This window comes from Rousettus aegyptiacus, unplaced genomic scaffold, assembly GCF_014176215.1.
Source record: "Rousettus aegyptiacus isolate mRouAeg1 unplaced genomic scaffold, mRouAeg1.p scaffold_m13_p_13, whole genome shotgun sequence".
Classification (NCBI taxonomy): domain Eukaryota; kingdom Metazoa; phylum Chordata; class Mammalia; order Chiroptera; family Pteropodidae; genus Rousettus; species Rousettus aegyptiacus.
In genome coordinates this window covers 43,273,286-43,296,825 of record NW_023416288.1, presented here as the reverse complement: position 1 = coordinate 43,296,825, position 23,540 = coordinate 43,273,286, and the positions used below count along the sequence as shown (strand labels likewise).

Genomic DNA, 23,540 nt, shown 5'->3' with positions numbered 1-23,540 from the left:
TCCGTGAGATAAAAGGGAACAGGAGACTCCTACACCTGCACTAACCAGGCCTCCATCCCCAGCGTGACGAAAGAACCGCCAGTGCTCGCCCGTAGATGGACGGGTAGCCGCCTGCAGCCAGTTCTTTCAGCCATGTTTCCCGTGCGCAGCTGACAGCACGCTGCCCCCGCCTCTGCACACACACGCGCACACATGCACACGCATGCACACACGCAACACACATGCATACGCCTGCACAAACACATGCACACACATCCACACACATGCACATCCACACACGTGCAGACACACATGCACACATATCCACACATGCACGCGCACACACATCCACACATGTGCACACACATCCACACACATGCATACACACATGCACATGCACACACATGCACGCACGTGCATACACACACATCCACATATGCATACACATCCATACATACACACACATGCACATGCATACACACATCCACACATCCACATGCACACACACATGCATGCACACACACAATACACATACATGCACCTGCACACACACCTGCACACACATGCATGCACACATCTACACATGCATGCACATCCATACATGCATACTGCATGCGCACACATGCACACACAACACAACGTGCACACACCTGCACACACATCCATATGCATGCATACACACACGCACACACATGCACACACATGCACACACACATACTGCATGCGCACACATGCACACACAACACAACGTGCACACACCTGCACACACATCCATATGCATGCATACACACGCACACACATGCACACACATGCATACGCACATGCACACATAAACGTGCACCACCGCTAAAGGGACTCCCTCCAGTTTCCAATACTGTTTGAGGAGCAAAGATGAAACCTCAGTACTGCGGAGCTGATTTAAACCATTCCTAACTAATCATAGACTGAAAAACAACTGACTCCTGACTTTCATGGTTTTTCTTTAACATCTATCTCAGCAAACGCAACACGGTAGGAAACTGAGGAGGGGTATAACTCTGAAAGGTAAATGCTTTCTCAGGGGTTACATATCTTCATACCTGGGAAACTAAAAAGAATCAACTGAACAATGTTGAGAATAAATTCTAGAAACACATGCAAAAGGGCCTCTCAGCTTTACCTGCCCTGGGGGGAAGGGCCAGGCTGTGCGGTGTCTCCCCAGACTCTCTGACCCGCAGCAGAATGCGTTTGGGAAGCTCCCTGGGGACTCTGAGACACTGCAGGGTCCGCCCGGCCTTTGCGAGGGGACCACATCCCCACCTGGTGCACACACAGCAGCGTGTGTGTGTCGATGCCAAGGAACCGGAAATGAGTTCTTGTCAAAATATTTACGGGCTCGATCAGAGCCGTTAGAGTGTGTTAACACGTGCGTGCGCACACACACACGCACACACATGCGTGCGCTACCACATGGAGCTCAGTGTTTCAGCTTCGAACTCTATCTTCCGATGATTTGAGTGACAACCATAATCTTATACTTTAGCAGTTTACGCATTTAACATAATGTGTTGTTGGGTTTGATAAATAAAACTCCTGTGTTTTGAGGTTTTTTTTTTTAAATTTATTTTTTATTTTTTATTTTTAAGTAACACCATACTGTTGCCTTCAATCAATTCGTTAGGTATTTTCCTAGAAGCACTTAAGGTTACAAAAAACATTTAAGTGTTCCAAGCACAATCAAAGCTAGATCGAGCCCATCTTTTTTGAGTAGGACAAACTCCATTTTCGCTCATCATGTGTCTGCTTGATTCCTTTTTCCTTTTGGAGGATAGTATAACGAGCCCGTAGCGTCCCGGGTCCCGTCTCTTGCCATGTTCTTAGCAGAGGTATTTCCATATCTGACAATAATAACTTCTTGCCACAAGTGCATCCAGGTGATCTGGTTGAAGATGACATCTTAGTAAATAGCACTTCCCCCCAGGATGGCATCTCTGTGAAGAAGAACTTGACACTCAACCGTAATTGAAAAATAAATTTTAAAAATAAAAGAAGACGTTCACACGCTCATGGCTTCTGCGCACTTGTCACCGGGCCGAGCTTAGCACACATTCTCATGTGCACACTTGTATCCGACGACCCCGCCTCTATTCCGTTAGTCAGTGCTGCATCTTCAGGACACCCTCTAAGAACATGGGTTTTTGCTTGAGATGCTTTTCAATGCACATAACTTTCTAAATTCTGACACCCCCTAAAAGAAAGCAGAACTGGCCCAGGTCCCCATGCAGTTCTCTCGAGTTGGAGAGTTCGGACGTTTAGGACGTGGTAGAAGAAGAAAGAGAATAAATTTGCCTGCCTATCTTCCATTGCTAGCTTTCCATTTTATTTCTAAAGCCTAAATTTTTAGAGCTCGTGTAAAGAAATGAAAAGTCATATTCGCTGTGCGTGAGAAAGAGAAAGGACAGGGCCCACGTGGGAAGGGCGGCGTGCCGAGCGGGTGCCGAGAACGGGACGGGCGATGAGCCCCTCCGGGTCAAGGCCTGAAGGATGTCCCCTTTCTTCTCTGTCTCTGCTTGAGGAATGGTGGCCACAGCGGGTGTGTGTGTGTGTGTGTGTGTGTGTGTGTGTGTGTACACGAGTGCCTGTGCGTGCGCATGCACTGACAGTCAACGATTACTCAGTAAAACAGTCTGTTTCCTCCTCCTCCAAGGATTTCCTGCTGCAGATATTTACCGTGTTCCGGATTCTGATACGCCCGGAGATGTTCCCGAAGGACTGGACTGTCATGCGCCTGGTGGCCAACAAGTAAGACGCTCGCAGCTCGCTGTCCGGGGCAGAGCAGAAGACAGCGTGGTCTTCTCAGTTTGATCGCAAGTGCAAAACCTCTACGTCCCGGGTTCTCTTTCTCTGCCTGTGAATTAACTTCTCTCACTCTTTTTTAAAAAGTTATCGCGATTTTAGATAGATGATATATTTACACGGCTCGGAAATCGAACGGTGTAACAGAGGACTCATTGCGAAGTCCCGCTCCCGCCTACCCTGCTTGCCCCGCACGCCAGCCCGTAGTGACCGCTCTGGTCAGCTTCCTGCTTGCTCCAGTGGCCCTCCATGCAGAGCCCAGCTGGGAGCAGAATATACACACTGTCCTACACGTGGCTCTTTCCCTTCAAAACACCGGTGGTCCCTCCTCATCAAAAAAAAACCTTCTCTACTTTTCCCTTTTACAGCTGTATAATATTCCACCGAATGGACATACCGTAGTTTATTTAACCAGCCCCGTTGCTGGACATTGCAGTTGTTTCCGACATGATCGCTGGAAGTAATATCCGACCGCTGAGTTGGAAATGTGAGGCTCCAAGTGCCTTTTTTGTATCTAAGTGACATAGCCAGGAGAGAGTCGAAAAGTGAACCCCTAGGAAAGTCTAGGACAGTGTGCTTTGGGAAGGAATGATGGAGAGCTATGAAGTAGAATCTCCGGAACTTGCTGTAATTAGCTTGTGTGAAGCACATCCCGCAACCACCGAAACGGTCCGAGGTCCCCACTGGAGGGCACAGGAGCAAGGAAAGGATCAGGGCCCATGAGCGCGGCCAGAGCACCTCCGGAGAGCAGGTGCCCTCGATTCATCTGCCTCCTTGTCTCTGGGTACAGAGTGAAGGTGAAGTTCTCGGGGAAACTAGCCTGGTCTTTACTCCCAACTTGTAATTTATCCCGTTTCGTAAGCATTCTTCCTTTCCAGCCCACATTTGCCTGCTTCTCCTCTCTCTTCTTCTCTAACGCCTGACACCTTCAAGCTCAGGGTGAAGGTTGGACTCTCCAGGTGTCTATCCATAGGCCAGAGACACCCCATGTCCACGCCCCTTTCCCCCTCCCCCAGATGCCCAGGTATGATGGTGGTAAGAGCCTCGGGAACATAGGATTTGATTTCGACTATATGTCTAATGTGGCTTGTGCTGCAGTATACATTCATAGCCACGGAGATGTTAAAATGATGTGTTATGTGTTAAAAACTTTGGGAGACAACAAATAGTATAATGTGGCATGTTATATTTTACGTAAGTACAGAAGCAGCTTTTCCATTTTGAAGACTAATTGAGATTCCCGAAATAGTTCTCTTTGGAGTTTAGCATATTTTGTTTTATATCAGTGAATCGAATCACATCTCTCTTCAGCGGGGTGTCTGCGTGCTAAAGAATTACGTCGGTCACATATCTGGCCTCGTCATCAAAGATGAAGCACTCTGGGGACCTGGAGGGGGCGACGAGGGGATCCACGGAGCCTGATGGCGTGGGCCCCGGCTGCCAACACCGCCGGGGCCCAGCACCGTCATCCGGTCATCCTGCCTGCCCCTCCGTGCGGAGGGCTATTTTGACTTGAGTTAGAATTTTCAATGGCAGACATTCAAACCGAAAGTAAATCTGACATTTTGTTCCTTCCGTACGTGCACAGGCTCTGCCTGAGCTTTCTGAAAACCATGGCAACCATGTGGCTTTCTGATGCTAAATGCCATTTCTCTCCGCCTCACCTAAAAAGCTCTACTCCAGTTAGGAAGACTTCATGGTCACACGAGTGGGTAACAGACCTTGAAGTATAGATTCTGCTTTTGAGTAAACACATTATGTTCAAGATTTTCATCTACAGCGTTAACCAAATAGGAATATGACTTTATTGGAGATGAGCTCTCGGCACTATATCGACACAGAAGACTGCTCCCATAGCAAATCCAAGGGAAAGGCCATTGGGCTTTGCTGAAGGCCACGGTCTCGTTCCTCTGCCAGCCAGGCCTGTGCCCATGGGGATCTGGCCGTGGCTGGCAGCAGCCAGTCCAGCCTAATTCCCAGACAGGCCTCCAGGGCCTGGCGAAGCGCCCGCCAAGCTGGGGCAGACCGCCTGCCCCGTGCCGTTCCGCACCCTCCGCCCCTCTCTCCTTGTTCCACGGCCCCGGCCATATCCCGTTCATGTTATGACGACATATGACATTTTCCTTGCTTTATAAATGCAGCGTAGTCCAGAAACGAGCCTTCAACTGCCTGCGCTCTAGCTGTAAAAACATGAACTTCTATATTATCGGTAGAAAAATAAATTTCTGAAGTATGTTAAAGACGTGTTCCCTCTTGAAGAAGGAGGAACTTCTCACTCTGCTGGGCCGTGTGGAAGCAGGCGCAGGATGAGGGCCACGTCTCCGGTCACCGCCCCCCCCCCATGCCGCGGACGCGCGTGGGCAGCGCTGACCAGGGCCCCTCGGGGCCACTGCGACGCGCACTCCCACTTTGACCGCCCACCTGTGCCGCGTGCATGTCGAATTCATCGCAACGCGCTGCAGAGCCACCGTCACCTACCCTTGGACTCAGCCGAATGGCTCACCCTCAACAGATGTCGTTGTACGTGTTAGTCTCCTCCTCCCGCGTTTTCGAGTTTAACGCCCGTAGTTTTCACCCATGACCATGCTGCTCCCGACCCCGTCACTTCCATGGCTTCTGGGAGGCCCAGACGGGAGTTGTGACCAGACACCGGTGATGAGCGTGGCCTTCTGTTCTTGCCACCCGATGTCGCCTAGTGCGTAACAGTGTTTCCGGGAGAAGTTTCCCACGGACAAGCCGCGCGGCCCGGCTCGCTGGCCTGCACAGCCGTATCGCGCCCACGGCAAGTTCTTGGTGCATGTTTCGGACGAGGCCAGGTGCTCAGTCTGAGAAAGAAGGAGCATAAGGAAGACGAAAGCAAAGTGCCAACAATAACAGGTCGCTTTCGGGCAAGCTTCTGTCCGGCCCTTCCTATGCACGGTGCAAGAATACAGTCTCCGCTTTAGACATGTTTTCAAGGAGAGGAATCTTATAACAGATTTGCTTACCGCAGAAGGTAAAAACCCTTCGGCCGGATGGTTAAAATTCCCGGCCCTTATTTTGATTGTCTTGTGCGCATGTTGGCTTCAAACATGTTCTTTTGAGTCTCCCGAACACTGAATTATTTAGCTCACTATTTCTTTTAACCAATTTAGCTTTCAAATGAGTTTATATAGCAAATAAGTGATTCATGGGATCGAGGTTCTTAGGGGGAAATTATCCATTCCCTCAATGACTCGTTTATTCAGCAAATATTTCCCGGTGCCCAATGTATACAGCAAATGCTGTACGGAGAAGGAGCACGGTTCTTTGAGTTGTTTGTGAGAGGAATTCGTTCTGGGCTGGAGAGGAGGGGTCTTTAGGAGGGAGTGAAACTTGAGCTGACGGTTAAAGCCGCAGTTTACAGGCCAACCGCGAGGGAAGACAGTTCTTACCTGCAGCAACAGCATTAGACAGGCCCAGCGGTCTCCGCGAATATGGCACATTCGAGGCCCCGGAAGGCCGCTAGTGCGGCCGAAACGGGGAAGGAAGCGTCCGGTAGAGATGGGGCTGGGGGAGGAGACCGGGCCCCGGCACTCAGGGTGCACACACAGGGGGGAAGCCAGGAGGGACCAGTCAGGGGCTTGCACGGTGATCGAAAGAGGCGGTGATGATAGCTTGAACGGGTGGCTGGCATGCAGGCAGCGAGGAGACGGTGCCGAAGCCAGAGCCGACGAGACTTGCAGGTGGGATGACTGGCTGTGGGCGGGGGAGGGAACAGCGTGAAGTCGGCCCTTGGGATTCTGGCCTGAGCTGAAGGGCAAGTGGTGGTGCCATTGACTTCGGGGCAAAATGCTGAGCGAGGAGCCACTTCGGGGGCGGGAGAGGCGAAGCCCCCTGTCTCATACACGAGTGTGAGACGCTGCTGAGCCTCCACGGGGAGGTGTGTGGGGGGGGGGCAGGGCGCCCGCCACGCTCGTCCGGGGCTTGGGGCAGAGGTCAGCTGCAGATGCAGGTGTGAGGTCCCCAGCACGTGGATGGCGTCGGAGGCCCTGGGACCGAATGAGAGTGCGTGGGTGGAGGTGCCGATCGCGAAGATGGGGCGCTTGGGGCTGAGCCCGCATCACGGCCGCGTTTCAGTGCGCGGCACGCGGAGACGCGTCAGGGAAGGGCCCTCGAGAGAAGCAGCCGGGGTGCGAGACGGGAGCCGGCAGAGAGCGTGCGCCCCACGGTAAAGTGTCCGTGAGGGAAGGGGTGTCAGGAGCTGCTGGGAGCTTGGGGGAGGGGGAGACCGACAGTCGGCCCTGGCGCTTGGCGTGGGGACAGTGACGGTGACAGGCGCAGTTTCGACAGGATGGTAGAAGGTGAGAAAGCCTCGTGAGGGTGAGTTTAGGAACAAGCATTGAGGAGTCGGAAACAGCAGTTACAGGCAGCTTTTCGGAAGAGTTTCGCTGTAACTCGGAGCAGAGAAATGGGGCTCGAATAGATTATCACGTTGGTGCCGTTTATTACAAAGACAGACTATAGGCGATGAGGCTTCTACAGGGGGAGGCAGCGCAGCCTGAAGGTGCTGCCTAAATCCCAGGGTGCGTGGCGGCGGGAGACCTTGAAGCAATGACCCCGATTTCCCGTGCGCCGCTGGTTCCCGGTTCCCCTCGTACGTGCCCGGTGGATCGTGCCGTGCCCGTAGGTCACGGCCGTCAGAAGTGACCCTCGTGCCTGCAGCTAGGCGGCAGATCCCCGTGAGGTGACTATAGCCACGGATCACGAATCTTTCTTGGCTGCGGATTCGAGGCACTGAGATTCGACATGTCCCTGTGTTCAGAGCAGAGTCATGAGTGAAAGAATAAGACCGAAGGAGCCACGTGGTTTGGGGTGAATTGGAGCAAGTGAAGAAGCATCCCCGAGAGCCACGGGTGTGCACTCCAGCGCAGGGGCAGTCGTGTGCCAGAGCCCGCCCCTGCTCGGGGGACCTGCGTGCCGGGAAGCCGACGCAGCGTCGAGCCACCGCGAAAAGCTCCAGGAGCTGCCTTTGCGACCGGGGCTGAGCATCCCGAGCGTAAATGGCAAGCGATGGAAGTGGGGTTGTTTTAAGAAGCCTCATGTTCAGAGGTCTCACCCTTCATCATATCAGGCACATGCCACACTCGATACGTTTTGCTGAAGAAAACAGTGAAGAGCAATTTTTACGTTTTGCTTTCTAAAAGATTGGCCCATGAATGCATCCGTTCATTCCAAACGGCTGTGATTTCTCTGCATTTCTGTAGATTGAGGAATTTGTGAAGTTATAAAAGATAACCTGTAATATTTTAATACAGTAGAAAGTTGCATGAATATTGGACGATTAATGAAATTGTCAGTGTTGCATCCCGTGGACACGTAATTTTTTAGTTTTCGTTTTGCATTTTTGATCCCAGAACACCGTTTCAGGGCTCAGTGCTCCCCAAAGACCCTGAAAGGCTTGTGAGCCCTGTGCCCCTCATGCCTCTTGATAAAGCAACCTCGATAAGAGAATGAAGTGTTCAGTCAAGAGCAGGGATGTGTCCCCCAACAGGCATTAGTGTGACATTCTAGAAGCCGGGAGAGTGTGGGGGCCAAGTCGGGAATGTTCTTCTGACCCAGGCCTCCGTCGAACCTGGCCCTTCAGAGGGCGGGCCGTGGATCAACTGCACGAGCACCCCAGATCGTGTTGGGGACCCGGGATCTCAGCCTGTCCAACCACCACCTGCCCTTAGTGCGTCCGGGCTCCATTTTTCTTCCGTATTTTTAAAAAGTGTGGCTTTCTTGCATGTTTCCAAACGTGGGATATTTTATTTGTATTAAATCATTTGCTTTGTTCAGAAATTAATAAAAACATTATAAACCATCAAGAGATGCGTATGTTTCCGTGTGAGTCACATGACCTCATGGATCTTTCTGTTTCACTACGAAGAACTTGACCTCAGTGATGGATTTAGATTTCTTTTTTTGCCTGGCATTTCTTTTTTTTTTTTATTTCAAATATGAATTATCTAATATTATTTCACATGCTTACTGAAGGTTTTATCTTTGTTGCTTTTTATTATAAATGATTGTTATTAGTGTGAAGTCTCTAACTTAATATGTATTTTTTTTTATCACTAGTGTTATTATTACAACAGTTCTCTACCTGTCTGATGCACTTCGTAAGAACTTCTTAAATGAAAACTTTGATTACAAGGTAAGTATCCGTTTAAATGACCATCCTCGGCTAAAAGGTTTCGCATTATACTCAGGAAATTACTGCCTGTCTTCTTTTTCATAATAATAGAAAAATAAATTTATTCCAGCTACCTCAAGTTAATATTGGGCCATATTAGTTTTAAGTATGAATAATATTAGAAGGGTTTTCATTGTATTTGTGAACAAATTAGGGCTATAATTATGTTTCTCAACCTGGTAGAAATCACAGTACTTAAGCGGAGATAGTTCTTTATTATAACTATAAATTTTAATTCTTGTTCTTTTCTGGGTGAGCCCCATGCGTGACGAAGGGGAGTTAGAACATAATGTTTTTAAGAGATATTTTAAAATAGAGAACATATGAAGAAAACATTTTCAAAGTAAACCTGTTACTTCCGTTACTTTTCCATCTTTCCATTTTTTAGAATAAATTGGTGAAAAGAAAAAACGTGAAAGAATAATAAGGTTCTTTGAGGCCAACCTTCTGCACATCTGTAATGTAATGTGCTACGCCAGGATCTCTGAGAATTCTGGGTATTTTAAAGGGAAAATAGGAAAGAGACAGGCAGGGCCTGTGTTGGGTTCCATTCTTAATGACATCTGCGTTTTCGGCATCTTGTTTCTTATGCTTTCCTTTTTTTAATTTTTATTTTTCAATCTTTTTCAAATGACGTTTTCCACATGAACCGTTTAATAAAATTTTCTTATTGGATAACTAGAAAATACAGGAAAAATCACAAATACAATAAAAACTGATGGGATTTTAATGGTCGTATAATATTTCTTTATAGCGTATCTTATAATAATATCAAAATTTCATAATCAGAGCTCCACCTTTGAATATGTAGGTTTCTACTGAATAGTTCTTATAAATTATTCGTATGTATTGTCTTACAAAGTAAAACTTGCATCTATCCCTAATTATTTCTTTGGGTAAATAATTATGAGCAGAATTGTTGAGTTAAAGGTTGTGCCAATCATATTTAATTGCCTGCAGCTACACTAGCCTGAAATAACCAAATTTTTTTGACAGTTTGATAAGGGGGAAAACCTTATTTGCTTAAATTCTCATTTCTTACTAATTATTAATTAGTTCCTAGGTATTAGTTACTGACCAGTTATTAACTAAAATTCATATTTTATGAATTGTCTGTTCTGGACCTTTGTTCATTATTTTCCTGGGGTTTTATTATTTTTTTATTTATTTATAAGAGCTCTTTATGTCTTAATGAATGATATTAATCCTTTATAATATTTCTCCTATTTAAAATTTTTCATGGGGTCAGTAGAGAAGTAGTTTCCTTTTTATTGTATCTTATGTGGTTTAAGTTTATCACCAGGAATTTATTCCAATCTTTTTGTGATGGTATTTTTAAGATAAGAAAACCTTGACTCAAGACATTTGTCTGGGTAGAGAATTTTTATATACCGTCTGAATTTAAAGCAATTAGCATATCCAAAGAAGTGTATGCATTTTTTTTTTTTTTGAGTTCTGCATTAAAAGGAGTTCCAAAAATGAATTCACAGGGGAATAATCCATCTTATGCCTGTGCCTCCTTGGAGACACACAGATAGGTCATAACAGAAACAGAATGTTCACCATTTAGCATGTACCAGGGAGCTTATGAAACCTGGGGTAGAGCATTGAAGCAATATATGAAAGAGTATTTAATTAGTTTACTTCTTTGTTGCAGAAAATTTAAAGCCATATATAAAAGTAGAGAGTAGTGTGTAAGGAACCTCCAATGTACCCCAATCCAGCCTCCACTATTATCAATTCTGAGTCAGTCTGCCCTCACCTTTACCCCAATTCACTTACCACCTTTAAGCGAATCCAAGATATCATGTCGCCCTGCTTAAATATTTCTGTAATGTCATAGTATGTAAATATTTTGTTCTTGTTTCAGATCTGGGATTCCTACTTTTACCTTGCAGTCATTTTTATAAACCAGTTGTGTTTGCAACTGGAGATGTTCACGCCTTCCAAAAAGAAAAAGGTGCTAGAAAAGTAAGTACCTGTGTATAATCAGGTGGGAGCTCGAGGTATATCAAACGTTGTGTGTTTTAAAGGGCGTTTATTGCGATGATTCATAAATCGGGTGTTCATAACTGGAAGTTGCAATGCAGAGGTAATGACCAAGAGAACGAGAAGCAATGTTTTCTGGAAATTTCAATATTTTGAACTTATTTAAACTTTTTTTTTTTTTTGGCCCTCGGTCTTTCAAAATTGCTACAGAAGTGAAAATTATGAGACAAATCGGTTTTACTGAGGATTTATATGAAAATATGCATTAGAAGCATCTGGACATGTACATCAAACGCTTTTGATTAAAAACGTTTTGCCATTTAACGCAGAAGGGTAGAGCGTATCCCAGAGAGACACACACTTCTTTCCTGCGGAGGCTGTGTGTCAGGCTTGGTTTTCGTTCCGTTTCAGGTATGGCGACATGCGCGTCACGATGGGGTGTGAGATTTTCAGCATGTGGCAAAACCTAGGTGAGTGATGGAAAGAGAAGCCACCTTCACTACATACCATTCATCAGTGGACTTTTATGTGGACAGATGAAGAACAATTCACCAATGACAGCATTTGAAACCAAATGTCTGAATTAATAAAGATATCTGTAGAAAGACATTGACACTTAGGCATCGAATAGTTTTACAACTAATTCTTTAAATTGATGCCTTTCTGAAAAATCACCTTATCATTGTGCGTTTCACTCTTGTTGAGTGACAGATTTTATAAGCTAGTATTGCTCCAATAACACCCTTTTTGCAATGAGCTAACCTTTCAGAATTTGGGACTGTAATAACTCACAATCTCTAGAACTCTGAGTTGAGGCTATGAGTCGTGAACAAGTTTAGATTAAACTTTATGAAATATTGACTTGAGCATCAGTCCTCTTAAAAAAAAAACTTGAAACCATCGATCCGTATCGTAAAGAGTAGTTAGAGCCCAAAGATTTCAAAGCGTCTGCGGTTGCTAAGAAACTATTAGATCCAATTTCGTTGGATCAGCCATGGTAGATAGAGTACATTATTCCAGCAAGTTGATGGCACAGACCTGGTTACGCAGAAAAGAATAGTATTTGGAAAATTAACTGGTTTCAAATCTCATTGACATAGGGTTCATATTACTTACTTATTTAATTTGGTATGTTAACTATGCAGGTTTGCAGTATTCATCTACTTCTACATGGAAATTCCTTCTCGTGATGTGTTAAAGTTAATGAACCTATTTGAATCGAATCTGTGATGATCTAAGAGCATTTTTTTCTCTTGGGCTCATCCAAGCACAACTTGAAGATGGCAGGATATATTTTCTGTAAATAGAACCAATATCATTTTACTTAGATTCATGTTATGGAGTGATTTTTGCCCAGGATATGTATAGTTCTCAAAGGATGCCTTTTTCTAGATCATTGAACTCGGTGTTCAGTGCTTGCTGGTAATTTCGGGGGATGGGGGGTGAGGAGAGATGAGTTAGCATTTTGAATGCACCTCCAGCTGCGTAGGATGACGTGTCTTTAGACCCAGCTCAGAAATGGCAGCGGCTTGTCCGATGTGAAGAGCATCCTCTCCACGTTCATGTGGTCGCCGATTCTTCGTGTCCTCGTTTTTCAAAAGTAGATCGAGGCCCTTGCGTTCAGCATTTGTCCAACAAGCCGTTCTCCCCGGAGTGCTGGGCGGAAGTGCGGACGTGGGGGGTCGGGCTCTGGTCCCAGCTCGGGCGAGAGCGGGACAGGGCTGCGGAGGTTTCCAGCATGTTGGAGACGTGGCGGTTTCCTCTTCTGGACAGGCCGTAGCGTCGCCGTGTGTGGTCGTAGCCATGTAGACCCTCGTCCCAGCCAGGACAGCGTGCGCTTAGGGCCGTGCCCCCAGGCTCGCGGGATGAAGCTGGCCCCGTTAGCCCCGAGGACGCCGTAAACTCTTCTTTGCGCTGTCTGGGTTGCGGGAGGCATTGCTTCTCTCTTTCCTCAGAAACCGGGACTGCGAACAGTCCGTGGTGCGTTCCGCTCCCCGTCACGCATTGTTTTGTCTCTGCTCTGGGTCCGGGCGCTCCGCAGACCAGCGACGGGCGTCGCCTGGGGCCTGGTGACAAGCGCACGTTGTCTGCTCGCGCCCGCCCCGGCCTCGCAGAGCTGTGTCTGAGAGCGGGGCGCAGCCCCCCGGTTTGCACAGCCTCTCCAGATGGTCCTGAGCACGTGGCTGCAGGTCGAAAAGCCCCGCCTTGGACGACGCGATCCCCGTCCCGGGCCCTGCCAGCCCGAGGCCCCTGCGAGGACCGGCTCCGTGACACCCTCGGCGCGAATCCCCGCCTGACAGCGAGGGTCCGTTTTCGCTTCGTTCCGTGGTCTGCGTTATTTCCCCAGAGTCGCATCCTGACTTTTCTGAGGCTTCCAAAACATCAGGTGGATTTTTTAAAGGTCGTTGCTATCGTACAACCGGAACTGGAACGTGTTCGGAAATGTCGAAGCCTCTTTTCCAACATATATTTTTATAGACTTATAAGAAAAAACGGAGCACTCAGGGTGCTATTCAAATGCCCCTTATAGATCTTAAGTCAGCTTGTTACCTAGCAATATCAAAATACATTGCTTATAATTTGGTTTTCCTATAAATATATCATACTGAGTATTTTGAATATGAAAGGAGACTTTTTTTTAGATAATTACAGATTTTCATCTTTTAATGGAACAGGCTAATAAAGTCAATTTAGCATAGTTCATGAAGCACCGGGTAGGAGCAGGTTCATTTGGGGGATACCAGCAGAAATGACTCATGCCTGTCACAAGCTCAGTTATTAAATATTGTATTTTAAACCTTTCCTTCAGTTTATGTGGAACAGGGAAAAGCTTGATCTAGACAAATTCACCGTGTTTTACTAAAGCAGGTAAACTTGCATGATTTCATAAATCAAGGTCCTCAATAGTTTTTAAAAGAAACAAAATACACTAGCTTTTAGAAAATCAACCGAGGAGTCGGTAAATGCACTTTTTTTTCCAGTCGGTCTATTTGGAAACACAAATTTTACAAAATTCTTAAGTCAGACTTTGGTCATTGGTATTCACCTCAGAAGGGTGGGAATTCTTCCACACTCTAGAAATAAGTTGGTTTTTGTGTTCTGCTGAGGAAGACGAAAAAAGGGCACGCGCGATTTGGTGATCGGTCTACTCGTAAACAGAAGGCGGTAGGATTTCCAGGCCTGAGGACCGCGTCTCCTAGAGTTACCCGTCAGCATGGATCACGTGGCGATTCCTTTCTTCAGTTTCGAGGCGCCTGTGGGTGGTTTCCCACAGCGCGGGTGCCACCATCTTTGCTTCCTACCCGCAGGGCCCAAGGATTCCGATGTCTTCACAGCCTCACCAGTATGCTTATTATTTTCTGGGAGTTTGTTTGTTTGTTTGTTTGTTTTTTATAGTAGGCCACTCTCATGTGTATGAGGCGGTATCTCATGGCTTTCATGAAATAATTTATTTTTGAAGAATAAAAACCAAATAGTGATAAGTAAAAAATATATATATATACACACACACACAAACACACACATATATATGTTTTTCGTGAGTATGTTCGTTTTCTAAGTTGAAGGACTAAAAAATGTTCTCTCAAGAGAGGAGAGAAGGCATGAGTTTCCCCCTAAAATTTATGTGTTTGTACCCACACTTGGAAGAATCGCCTGAAAATACGGAAGTTAGTCTTCAAAGCCCACGTTTGGCTTTCATTGTTCTGCGAGGTTAACTTTTTCTCTTTCTATTTTTAGTTGAACTAACATTCTTCCTAAATACAAAGTGGGCTTTTCCACATTTGCAAACACAGCATCTTGTAACTGCTGTAGAAAAATCAATACTTTCCTAACAGGCTGCTGTGTGTGCATAAATATAAAACTCCAGCAGCCCAAGTAGCAGGTGCCCTAAATACTTCAAAACAAGACCATGTGGCTGACAATCAGAGACGGAGATAAGACACTAAAATCTGCGGTTTAAAAAGAAATTATTTAAATGAAGTTGACTTTGCTGTCGCCGTACATGTTCGCCGAAGGTTGCGCTCGACTAGTCGGGTGGGGATGGCATGTTCTGTGGCAGAGAGCACAGAGTCTGTGTTCCCAGCGTGTGTGCTCGGCAGATAAGGCGATGCTCAGGCCGCACCGCAGAGTGATGGACGTGTGGGCGTGGCTTCCTACTGTCAAAGAAAATTAGGCTACAAAATGCAGCACATGGACCTGGACTGTGATTGAGAGAAATGAAGTAGGAATGGCATGTTTGTTTCAAGGCACTCAGGGAATTTCTAATATAAGCTGGGTTTTAGATAAAGGGGTTTTTGCCTGCCTTTGTTAAATGTGACAAAGGCATTGTGCTCCTATATTTATAGAATGTCCTGCTCACCGGTGCATGTGCAGGTGGAATGATATGGTGTCTCAGACTTTGTTTAAAATGCCTTGGGAGCGGATGAGGAAATAGTCGGGGTGATAGGCAAACCAGGATGGGCAAAACATGGTGCTAATTATTAAAGCTCGATGATAGCTACGTGGGGATTTGCTGTACTGTTTTTTGTCATTTTGTGTACATTTGAAATTTTTCATATTAACAAGAAAATCAGGTGGTAAAATGTCTGTAAGTGAAAGTTATTTTTTTTTTTTAAAAAAAGAGGTTCAAAACTACTCAAGCCAATGTGGTAGATAAGTATGTGCTAGTGATGGCCACGGGCGAGGCCCAAGGGTGCCAGGCTCGGGGAGAGGCTTAAGGTGGAGATCTCTGCGCAGCGACCTGACGCTCATTCTGCCAACACAGGCGTGGGAGAGCCATGGGGCTGGCCGGAAATTCCTTTTTATTTTGTATTTCCCGCCTCCCCCATTTCTCCTCCCCAGCCCCACCCCCCACCACACACCCAAAAGCCGTGCGAATGTTTAGTGTCTCACATAGTGCCACGGCAGCAGGGTTGGTAGTCACATGCCAAGATGCCCTTCGTCCTTCCTACGTGGCTCCCGCAGTCTGCGACTCTGCTGTACCAATGCGCGTGGAGCCCTGGAGCCCGCTCCGGGGGCGGGGTCAAGGGACAGGTGTCAGGCGGTCTAACCTCAGGACTCGCCAGCCTTCATCTCTACAGGCTCTCCCACCCCCTCTCCTCGTTCTTCCCCTCACTTTTCAGGATGTCTTGAAAAAGTATTGAGTGGGCTTAGGCTTTTACGAATGACAGTGAGAATGATTGAGTTCAGATTTGCTGCTGCTTTCTGCCCTGACAAAAATAACGAGGAAAGGAATTGCAAATGCTCGCTGCTGGTTGCCTGCTTAAAACACGTAGAGAGGATGAAGGAAATACAGGGAGAGGAACCGATGTGTCTGGATATTCTGCCTCAGTGAGTTTGTTGGTCTTGAAAATATTCATTCTTTTCGGAGGAAATTTGGCGAAAGGTCTATTCATGAGGAAGTTTCCTTTGCTAAATAAGGAGGAGGTATTCTTGTGATGAGCAAAACTAAGTAGTCCCCTGGTGAAGATAAAAGATGGAAAGCAAAAGGAATTACGAGCCATTTCCTCACGCATGATGGGTACGGATGAGTAATTCAGAGACATGAGGCACAGTCACTTTTGATGAAAACTCGAGACGGGCAGGGGCTGGCTAATTGTCACCCGCTAATGTCCCCACCGCGGAGAGGAAAAGGGGCGGGGACCACGTGCTAAAGATGGTGGAAATACCCCAAGGCCTTTCCAGTCGCAAAAAAAACAAAAAACGGTGCACGCCACAGCCCCGCTCGGGTTTGCCCATCTCCGATCTCATCCATCAATTTCCTTCTTTCCAAATTCTTTCATATTCTCTTTCCTCTACAAACACCTCTAACGTCAATATAAACTTAAACTCTGCATTCGCACCCTGAATTTCTGTATGCCCAAGCTCTATGGCTACCGTAAGGCCTTCTAGTGCAAAAAATAATAATAATAAAAATAAAGCAAATTAATGGGATGGTATGCAACGCTAAAATTGGCAGGTAACTCTGAGCAGTATGATTTTGTGTGTATTTGACTCTTATTACCGAAGATCAAAGGTGGAAAAGAAAAACGAAGGGGAATCGCCCCTTTTCACGGAGCCAGCTGTCTTCCGCTCGGCTTCCCGGTTTGTTCCGTGGGTTTTAAACAGGTGCTTTCAGTATCACCTGCTCTCCTCCCCGATCCCAAAGGTTAGCTCCCGAGAAATCGTGCATGTTCCGTGGCACACAGTTTTCTTATTATAAAAATAGAAACTGTGGGATTTAACCCAGGGGATCAGGGTAACGGACAGAACTCAGCATTCTCCGGCTAGAGGAAATCACGTATCCACCCCACCTTCCTTCCCTCTGAATTACCCGTACCTTTGAGCACTTGCCGAGATGCCAGTTTGAGTTCACTGTTGTTACCTTGAATTTTTTTGTTTTTTTTTTTTTTGTTTTTTTTTTTTCAGAAAATTGTTATTTTTCTGGGAGACTACCATTTAGATTTTGTTTTTTGGCTGTGCATTTACTATGTAAAATAAACCACAAGAAAAATTATGCAGCACAGATAGGAGACACCTTTTTTGTATGTAAAAAATCACCTGAAATCTTACCACGCAGAACCAGCCATTGTGGTTAACCTTAGGGGTTACAATCTTGTAGATTGTCATGTTTTTTTTTTTTTTAAATGAAAGACATACCTGTACGTACAGTAGTGTATCTTGTTTTTTTTCAGTTAATTATATTGAAGAACGTCACCATCTTTAACCTCATTTTTAATGACTGCATATACATTTTAATGCGTGAATGTGTAATAGGATACATAGCCAAGTCCTGATGATCTGTATAATTTTTAATTATATCTTATGGCTTTTTTCATGTGGAACAAGTAAGTTCCTAGCTTTTTTAATAAAAATGAAGAAATATTATTCAACACCTTGAAATTTACTGTGTCCGTATTTGCTTAGGAAGCTATTTTCTTGCTGGGCAGACCACTATACTTGAGTACGTACTTGTGACAATAGTTTTAAACAGATTTTGTAATGTTTTCTGAAATCTTATTAAGATTAAATAGTCTGAAATGCAAATATTTTATTTGATTCAGGAGAGCACAAGCTGCATTTCATCCCCGCCCTGATCGGCCCCTTCCTAGAAGTGACCCTGATCCCGCAGCCAGACCTCCGGAATGTCATGATTCCTATTTTTCATGACATGATGGACTGGGAGCAGAGGCGGAGCGGCAATTTTAAACAGGTAGGCGAGCACGCACCTCCGAAGAGATCCTGTTCTCGTCAGGCATCTCTCAGCTACCAGATTTGACTCTGAACTGAGAGGTGAACAGCGAACCAGCCGTCCAGGGACCCCGATCCCAGCCATTGGCCTTGGACCTCTCTCTGGTCCTGTGCTGTCCCGAGCCTCTGCAAAGTCCTGAAAAACCATTTCATCCCCTCGCAGCTAAAAATTGCTGTGACTTCCCAGGTCTGTGTTTAAGAACTGGCAGAGGCTTTATTTGCTCCCAGCTGGACAGAACACAGGAGAATCAGAAGGTTAACGAATCTTAAAAAGTCACTGAACTCTCGGTGGTCTGCTCATTGTATTGGGTGAATGGCTCAGTTTTGAGCAGTTGGTGCACATTGGGTTTTACTGCTTTTCGCTCAAAGCATTGAGAATTAATTTAGAGGGGAAAGCGGTGGAAATTCTTGCAAAGGAAATTGCGAGGAGTCGAATCTGTCATTTCTCGCTGACACCGGTTCTCAGAGCTCTGCTCCAGTTTCGAAAAGACAGAGGTTCTTGTTCCAAAGCCAGATCTCAGGAGATGTCGGCTGCCCTCGCCCAGCCGCCGTCACGCAGGTGGCAGAGACGGGGCCCGCGCTCTGCTCACACGTCACCGCGCTGACCTTTCCGCACTTCCCTGGGTAAAGGGTGTGGCCTCCCTCCACGCTCCTCTACACGAAGCCTGTGTCAGACCTCAGGAGAGCTCGCCGACCGTGCGAGCGAGCCTACTGCTTGCGCCCAACCCTCCTGTTGCTAAAAGCACGATGCCACCCGTATCGATGGCTATGTCGACTTTCGAGAAAGCTAGCAGGTGCATGAAAGGCTGTTTAAAAAGTGCGCGGGCGCAGGACCCACTTTCCTTCCCTTGTGTCTTTCTCCTCTTATCGAAGTTTGATTCAAAGGAGTAACTGGGCTTAGAGCTTTGGCAAAGTCAGGTGCCAGGCCAGCCCCCAGCCGTTTAACCCCGGCCGCACGGAGGATTCACATCCTGGAAAATGGAGATGTTTTCGACTGCAGTCTTCAGGAAATATGTCCTCTCTCTCCCCTGCTGCTTCTCGCCAACTTAGAATATTTCTGCGGCTCTGCCATCTGTACATGGATAGGGCAAGTCCCAACTTCTGCAGAGATTTAGTGCAGCCTCGAACTGTTTTGAGAAAGAAAATAGAAAACACATCAGAGATTTAAATTCATGTTTGTGGATATGTTAGTTTGCTGATCTTCCTGTGTGTGCATGTATATATATGTAAATATATATATAGTGATTTTTCAAAAAAGGAAAGAAATCGGACTTGCCAGTTTTTCCTTTTCTAAAAAAGGAATTCAAATGTCTAAGCTGGGCCACAAGCATTTGTGTTTGACTCAACAAATAGATGTCTTTGGCAGCAGCCAGCGCTACCCCACAGCGAGTTCGAAGTCGGGATGCTTGGCCTAAATTAGCCCCCCAGAATTCCAAGGGGTGCCCGCTCCTAACCACAGCTGCCGGTATCACTTTGGCGTAATTGTGGCTTTTTCTCTTGCAGATATAAATATATTTCAGTTTGCCTAGAAATGCTTTTTTGTGAAGGGGAGGAAAGAGAGGGTCACGTCTGGGTATGTTTCAGGTGGAAGCCAAACTAATTGACAAATTGGACAGCCTGATGTCAGAAGGCAAAGGCGACGAGACGTACCGCGAGCTCTTCAACAGTATGTGAGTAACGCGCTTGTCTCGAGCCGGTTCCGCCCGGGGGTCTGGTGGCAGCGTTCGGTAGCCGAGAGCTGCAGAGGCGGCGTGGGTCCTGCCGGAGTGCTCCATCTCTGCGGAGCGTGAAATGAAAGACAACTGCCTCCCTCCGGTGAACGGATCTTATTGTATTGATGATTAGACGTGTCTTCTTATGTTCATCTCTGATGAGGACAGGCCACGTGCCGCGTGCCGCACCTCATGCCTAATCGCTTTAGAACCGGGGCTGCAAGATGATGATCGTGAAAGAGGGTCGCGCCTGGGAAGGGAAAGGGAGCGGTGCGACTGTGGGGCCCGGGGCGCAGGGCTCCCCAGAGCGGGGGCTCTGGGCCGAGCTGCTGCTGGGAAAGTTAACCCAGCTTGCCCTGTCCTCCGGCATCTGATCCCGTCCGGTGATACCGAGCGCTCACTCGGCACCGCGAGTTGCGTCCTGCACGTTTCTCATTAGAATATCCCAGAAGCAAAACATTTCTAGTAAATTCCGTGATTGGGATTTGTACGGAGGACGGAGGAGGGGTGGGGCGTTGCGGAGGGACTCGCAGGATGTCGTTATCAGCGGAAGGTGATCGCAGTCCCAGGATGCATTGCTCGTACCGGCTGTTTATTCATCCGCTGTGCGAAATGGCCAGAGAGGACAGACGCTTGAGCAAGTTTCGGCGCTTTAGGATTTTACTTCTAACCCTTGTTTTCTCTACAACTTTCTGTGGATTTTAGCCATTTTCAAAGGTAGTATACGTATAAAGGGTTTCTTTTTGAAAGAAGAACTAGCTCATTGCACCTGGAAAATATTCACAGTTCTTTCAGAAGCACAAAACAATCTTGCAATACACTTTCCTCTTACGAGATATGCTTTTACTTGTATTTATGCCCAGGTATCACCTAACACTAAATATCAGTGCTTTAGTACTATTAGCCAAATGCAAAATTCTGTAATTTATTTGAGGATCCTAAATTCAGAGCAGTGGATATATGAATATATGAGGGTTTAGAAAGTATTCTTAGTGACTGATAGATTTCAACTTGCCCGATTCAAAATCATTCTTCCAGCTTTTAAGAAAATTATATTGAAAGGAGAAGCCAAGAAGGCATATGCAGGTTTCCGGTGCTGGTGGTGGTAGGTGATAGAATACACGCTTTGTGCTGAATCCTGAATACCAGCACGTCCTTCTGAGACTGTAATTAAACTGGAACTGGAGATAATTACTCGCCAAGCCCTCGTTCGTTGGTACATACAAAGCGCCTGTCTTTTATGACAGCTGGATTTTAGCGAGAATTGTGATTAAAACCTCATCCAATATAATAAATTGCTCCCGAAAACCGCTCTCACTTCAGTTACTAGTCCCTGGTTCGAACAAAGAACTCAAATGAGAAAGCACTCAGTGTAATGAATCTCTTGAGATCTGCGATTAATTTTTATAATAAATTCACAAGATTAATAAATGCTCATATAGTTCTATAGTGCCTCTCATCTACTTTAATAGAGGCCTGATAGCATGCAATTTGGACTGCTTGTGTATGACTTTGAAATAGCAGATGTACCTTGGCGTTAAAATCAAACCACTAATTAAAATATTAAGAGTCTGCAATTAGGACTATTTTAAGGTGCCTGATTCATTCAGTAGAGATTTTTATTCTTTTGTTGATTTTTAGCATATTAGTAGAAATGTTACCATAAATATTTTACTTTCATGCTTTTATGATCAGCATATTGGGAATAAATAAAATCTAAAGTGATAATTACATATCATTACTACCTGGGCTCAGAAAAGAAAGTGAAAATCCAACTATGTTTCAGGAAATAATCGCCTGCTTTTTTGGCCATAGAAATCCCGACGAATTAGCATAGTCACAGCGAGCCACCACACGCGTTATGAATTAGGGACATGCGTTGCTATGGTACAGATTCTCGTTTGTTCTCTGTAATTCACGTCTAAAACGTCTGAGAATTTGTTCCGAGCCGAGAGCAGCTTCCTGCTTTCGGAAAAGGCAGCGCCGGCCAGACGAGCCATAGGTCGAGACTGTGCATTAGTAAGCTGCCTTCATTCCCAGGAACTCAGGGCACTTTTCTCTCATGCTAACGTCATCTCTGTTTACCCATGCTACATCTTTTTAAAACGAGCAAGAGTCCGGATTTCTTATTTTTGGCGATGCTGAAATCGTGGCTCATAGAGGCCAATGAGATGCATCAAATCTGAGTCTCAGGACTGAACTCGCTTCCCTTGGCTCTGCTCGATTTGGTCCCTCGGCTTTATTTATTGAGCACCCCCTGGCTCCAGGTGGCCACCCAGGGCTGGGTAGGCCGCAGCAACGTGCCGTGGGAGCACACAACAGGGGTATCTCGAGCCTCGGGGGGCCCGAGGGGCTTCCCGGGAGAGGTAGCACCCACCTCGGTTCCTCCCCTAATCTTGACTGTGCTTGATTGGGTGTTGCTTTAAGTAATTCAGGGAGTTTCCAAGTCATTTCAAAGATTTCCGTGTGGGGACCACTCATTTTACTTTGGGGACAGAGGCTGAGCTCTGTAACACATGCTTTAAGCATCTGGATTTTTTGGATTGAGAGGAGCAGACACAGACATGGGCATTTTGTACAGGAGCGATGGCCTCGGCTCATCGACTCGGCCCCATCACCATATAGAGAGACGTGGGTTCAGGGGCAAATCCTGCACGCCCCCCGACATTCTCCCGCAGAGTAGCAGCCTGATGAGCAGTGTGTCACCCCGCAGGGCCGTGGTTTGCCCCGCCGCCCGGTGCCCACGCATTAGCAGTAAGGAGTCACCTCGCACTCTTATCGGATGCTTCCTGTGCTCTCAGCCCAGGCGTGCGGGCGTGACGGCAGACCAGCCACCCAGGTTTTCTGGAGAGTCTCCCCTTGCCCCCACCCTCCCCTTCTCCATTGGCGTTGGGTAGGCTGGAAGGCCGGGCTTCCCGACCCCAAAGGGAAGCCTGACTGTGGGGGCAGCCAAGGAGGGCCCCAGACCTGGCCCCGACGCCGGGGCGCTGGGTCAGCCGAGGAGACGGGCTCTGCGGAGGGGACGCGGCCGCTGTGCTCCCGTCCTGCGTCAGGAGGCTGCGAAGATCCATGGAGCCCATGCCCATAAAAGAAGTTTCCAGATATTTTTAGAATGATTACTTAACTTGAGTTCTTTGTTTCGCAGCCTCTGAAGTAGACGTGGTGTGGGCTGTCACTTGGGGGAATCGTCTGCACCAGCAGGCATTGCCTTGGCGTGCAGATTGTCATTTGAGCACTTGGTTCAGTACCAATTTGGCATTGAGGCTTGAAACAGGTGCTGTTCAGAGATTTTTTTTTTTTTTTTTTTTTAAAGAAAACACATTTTAAACACACCAGAAGACCTTTCCCGGAGGGATTAGTCAGGGCAAGCTACATCCTTCCATATGCTATGCTCCCTTCTTAGCCTGGACAACAGTTCGGAATGAACCAGGAAAACAGGTGGCCGGGGCCGCACGGGCCTCAGATGAGACAAGACAGACGGCCGGGCGCGGGGTTGGCGGTAGCAGGAGAAGCGAGAGGAGGGCAGGCAGACTGGGAGAGAGCGTCGCCACGGGCCCCCCAGAGCGCTTTGCCGAAACGACCGTTTTCCTTCAAGTTTC

General features: G+C 46.8%; 1 protein-coding gene across 2 annotated transcripts in view; it reads left to right on the top strand.

The window, feature by feature from the left end:
- DOCK4 (dedicator of cytokinesis 4) overlaps positions 1-23,540 on the top strand; it is a 282,383-nt gene that overhangs the window by 214,900 nt on the left and 43,943 nt on the right. For both annotated transcript variants that reach the window (XM_036230498.1, XM_036230496.1), the window contains exons 27-32: positions 2,666-2,760; positions 8,896-8,971; positions 10,881-10,981; positions 11,411-11,469; positions 18,043-18,191; positions 19,814-19,899. In XM_036230498.1, the coding sequence (XP_036086391.1) occupies positions 2,666-2,760; positions 8,896-8,971; positions 10,881-10,981; positions 11,411-11,469; positions 18,043-18,191; positions 19,814-19,899 (566 nt within the window). The remainder of the gene's footprint in view (positions 1-2,665; positions 2,761-8,895; positions 8,972-10,880; positions 10,982-11,410; positions 11,470-18,042; positions 18,192-19,813; positions 19,900-23,540) is intronic.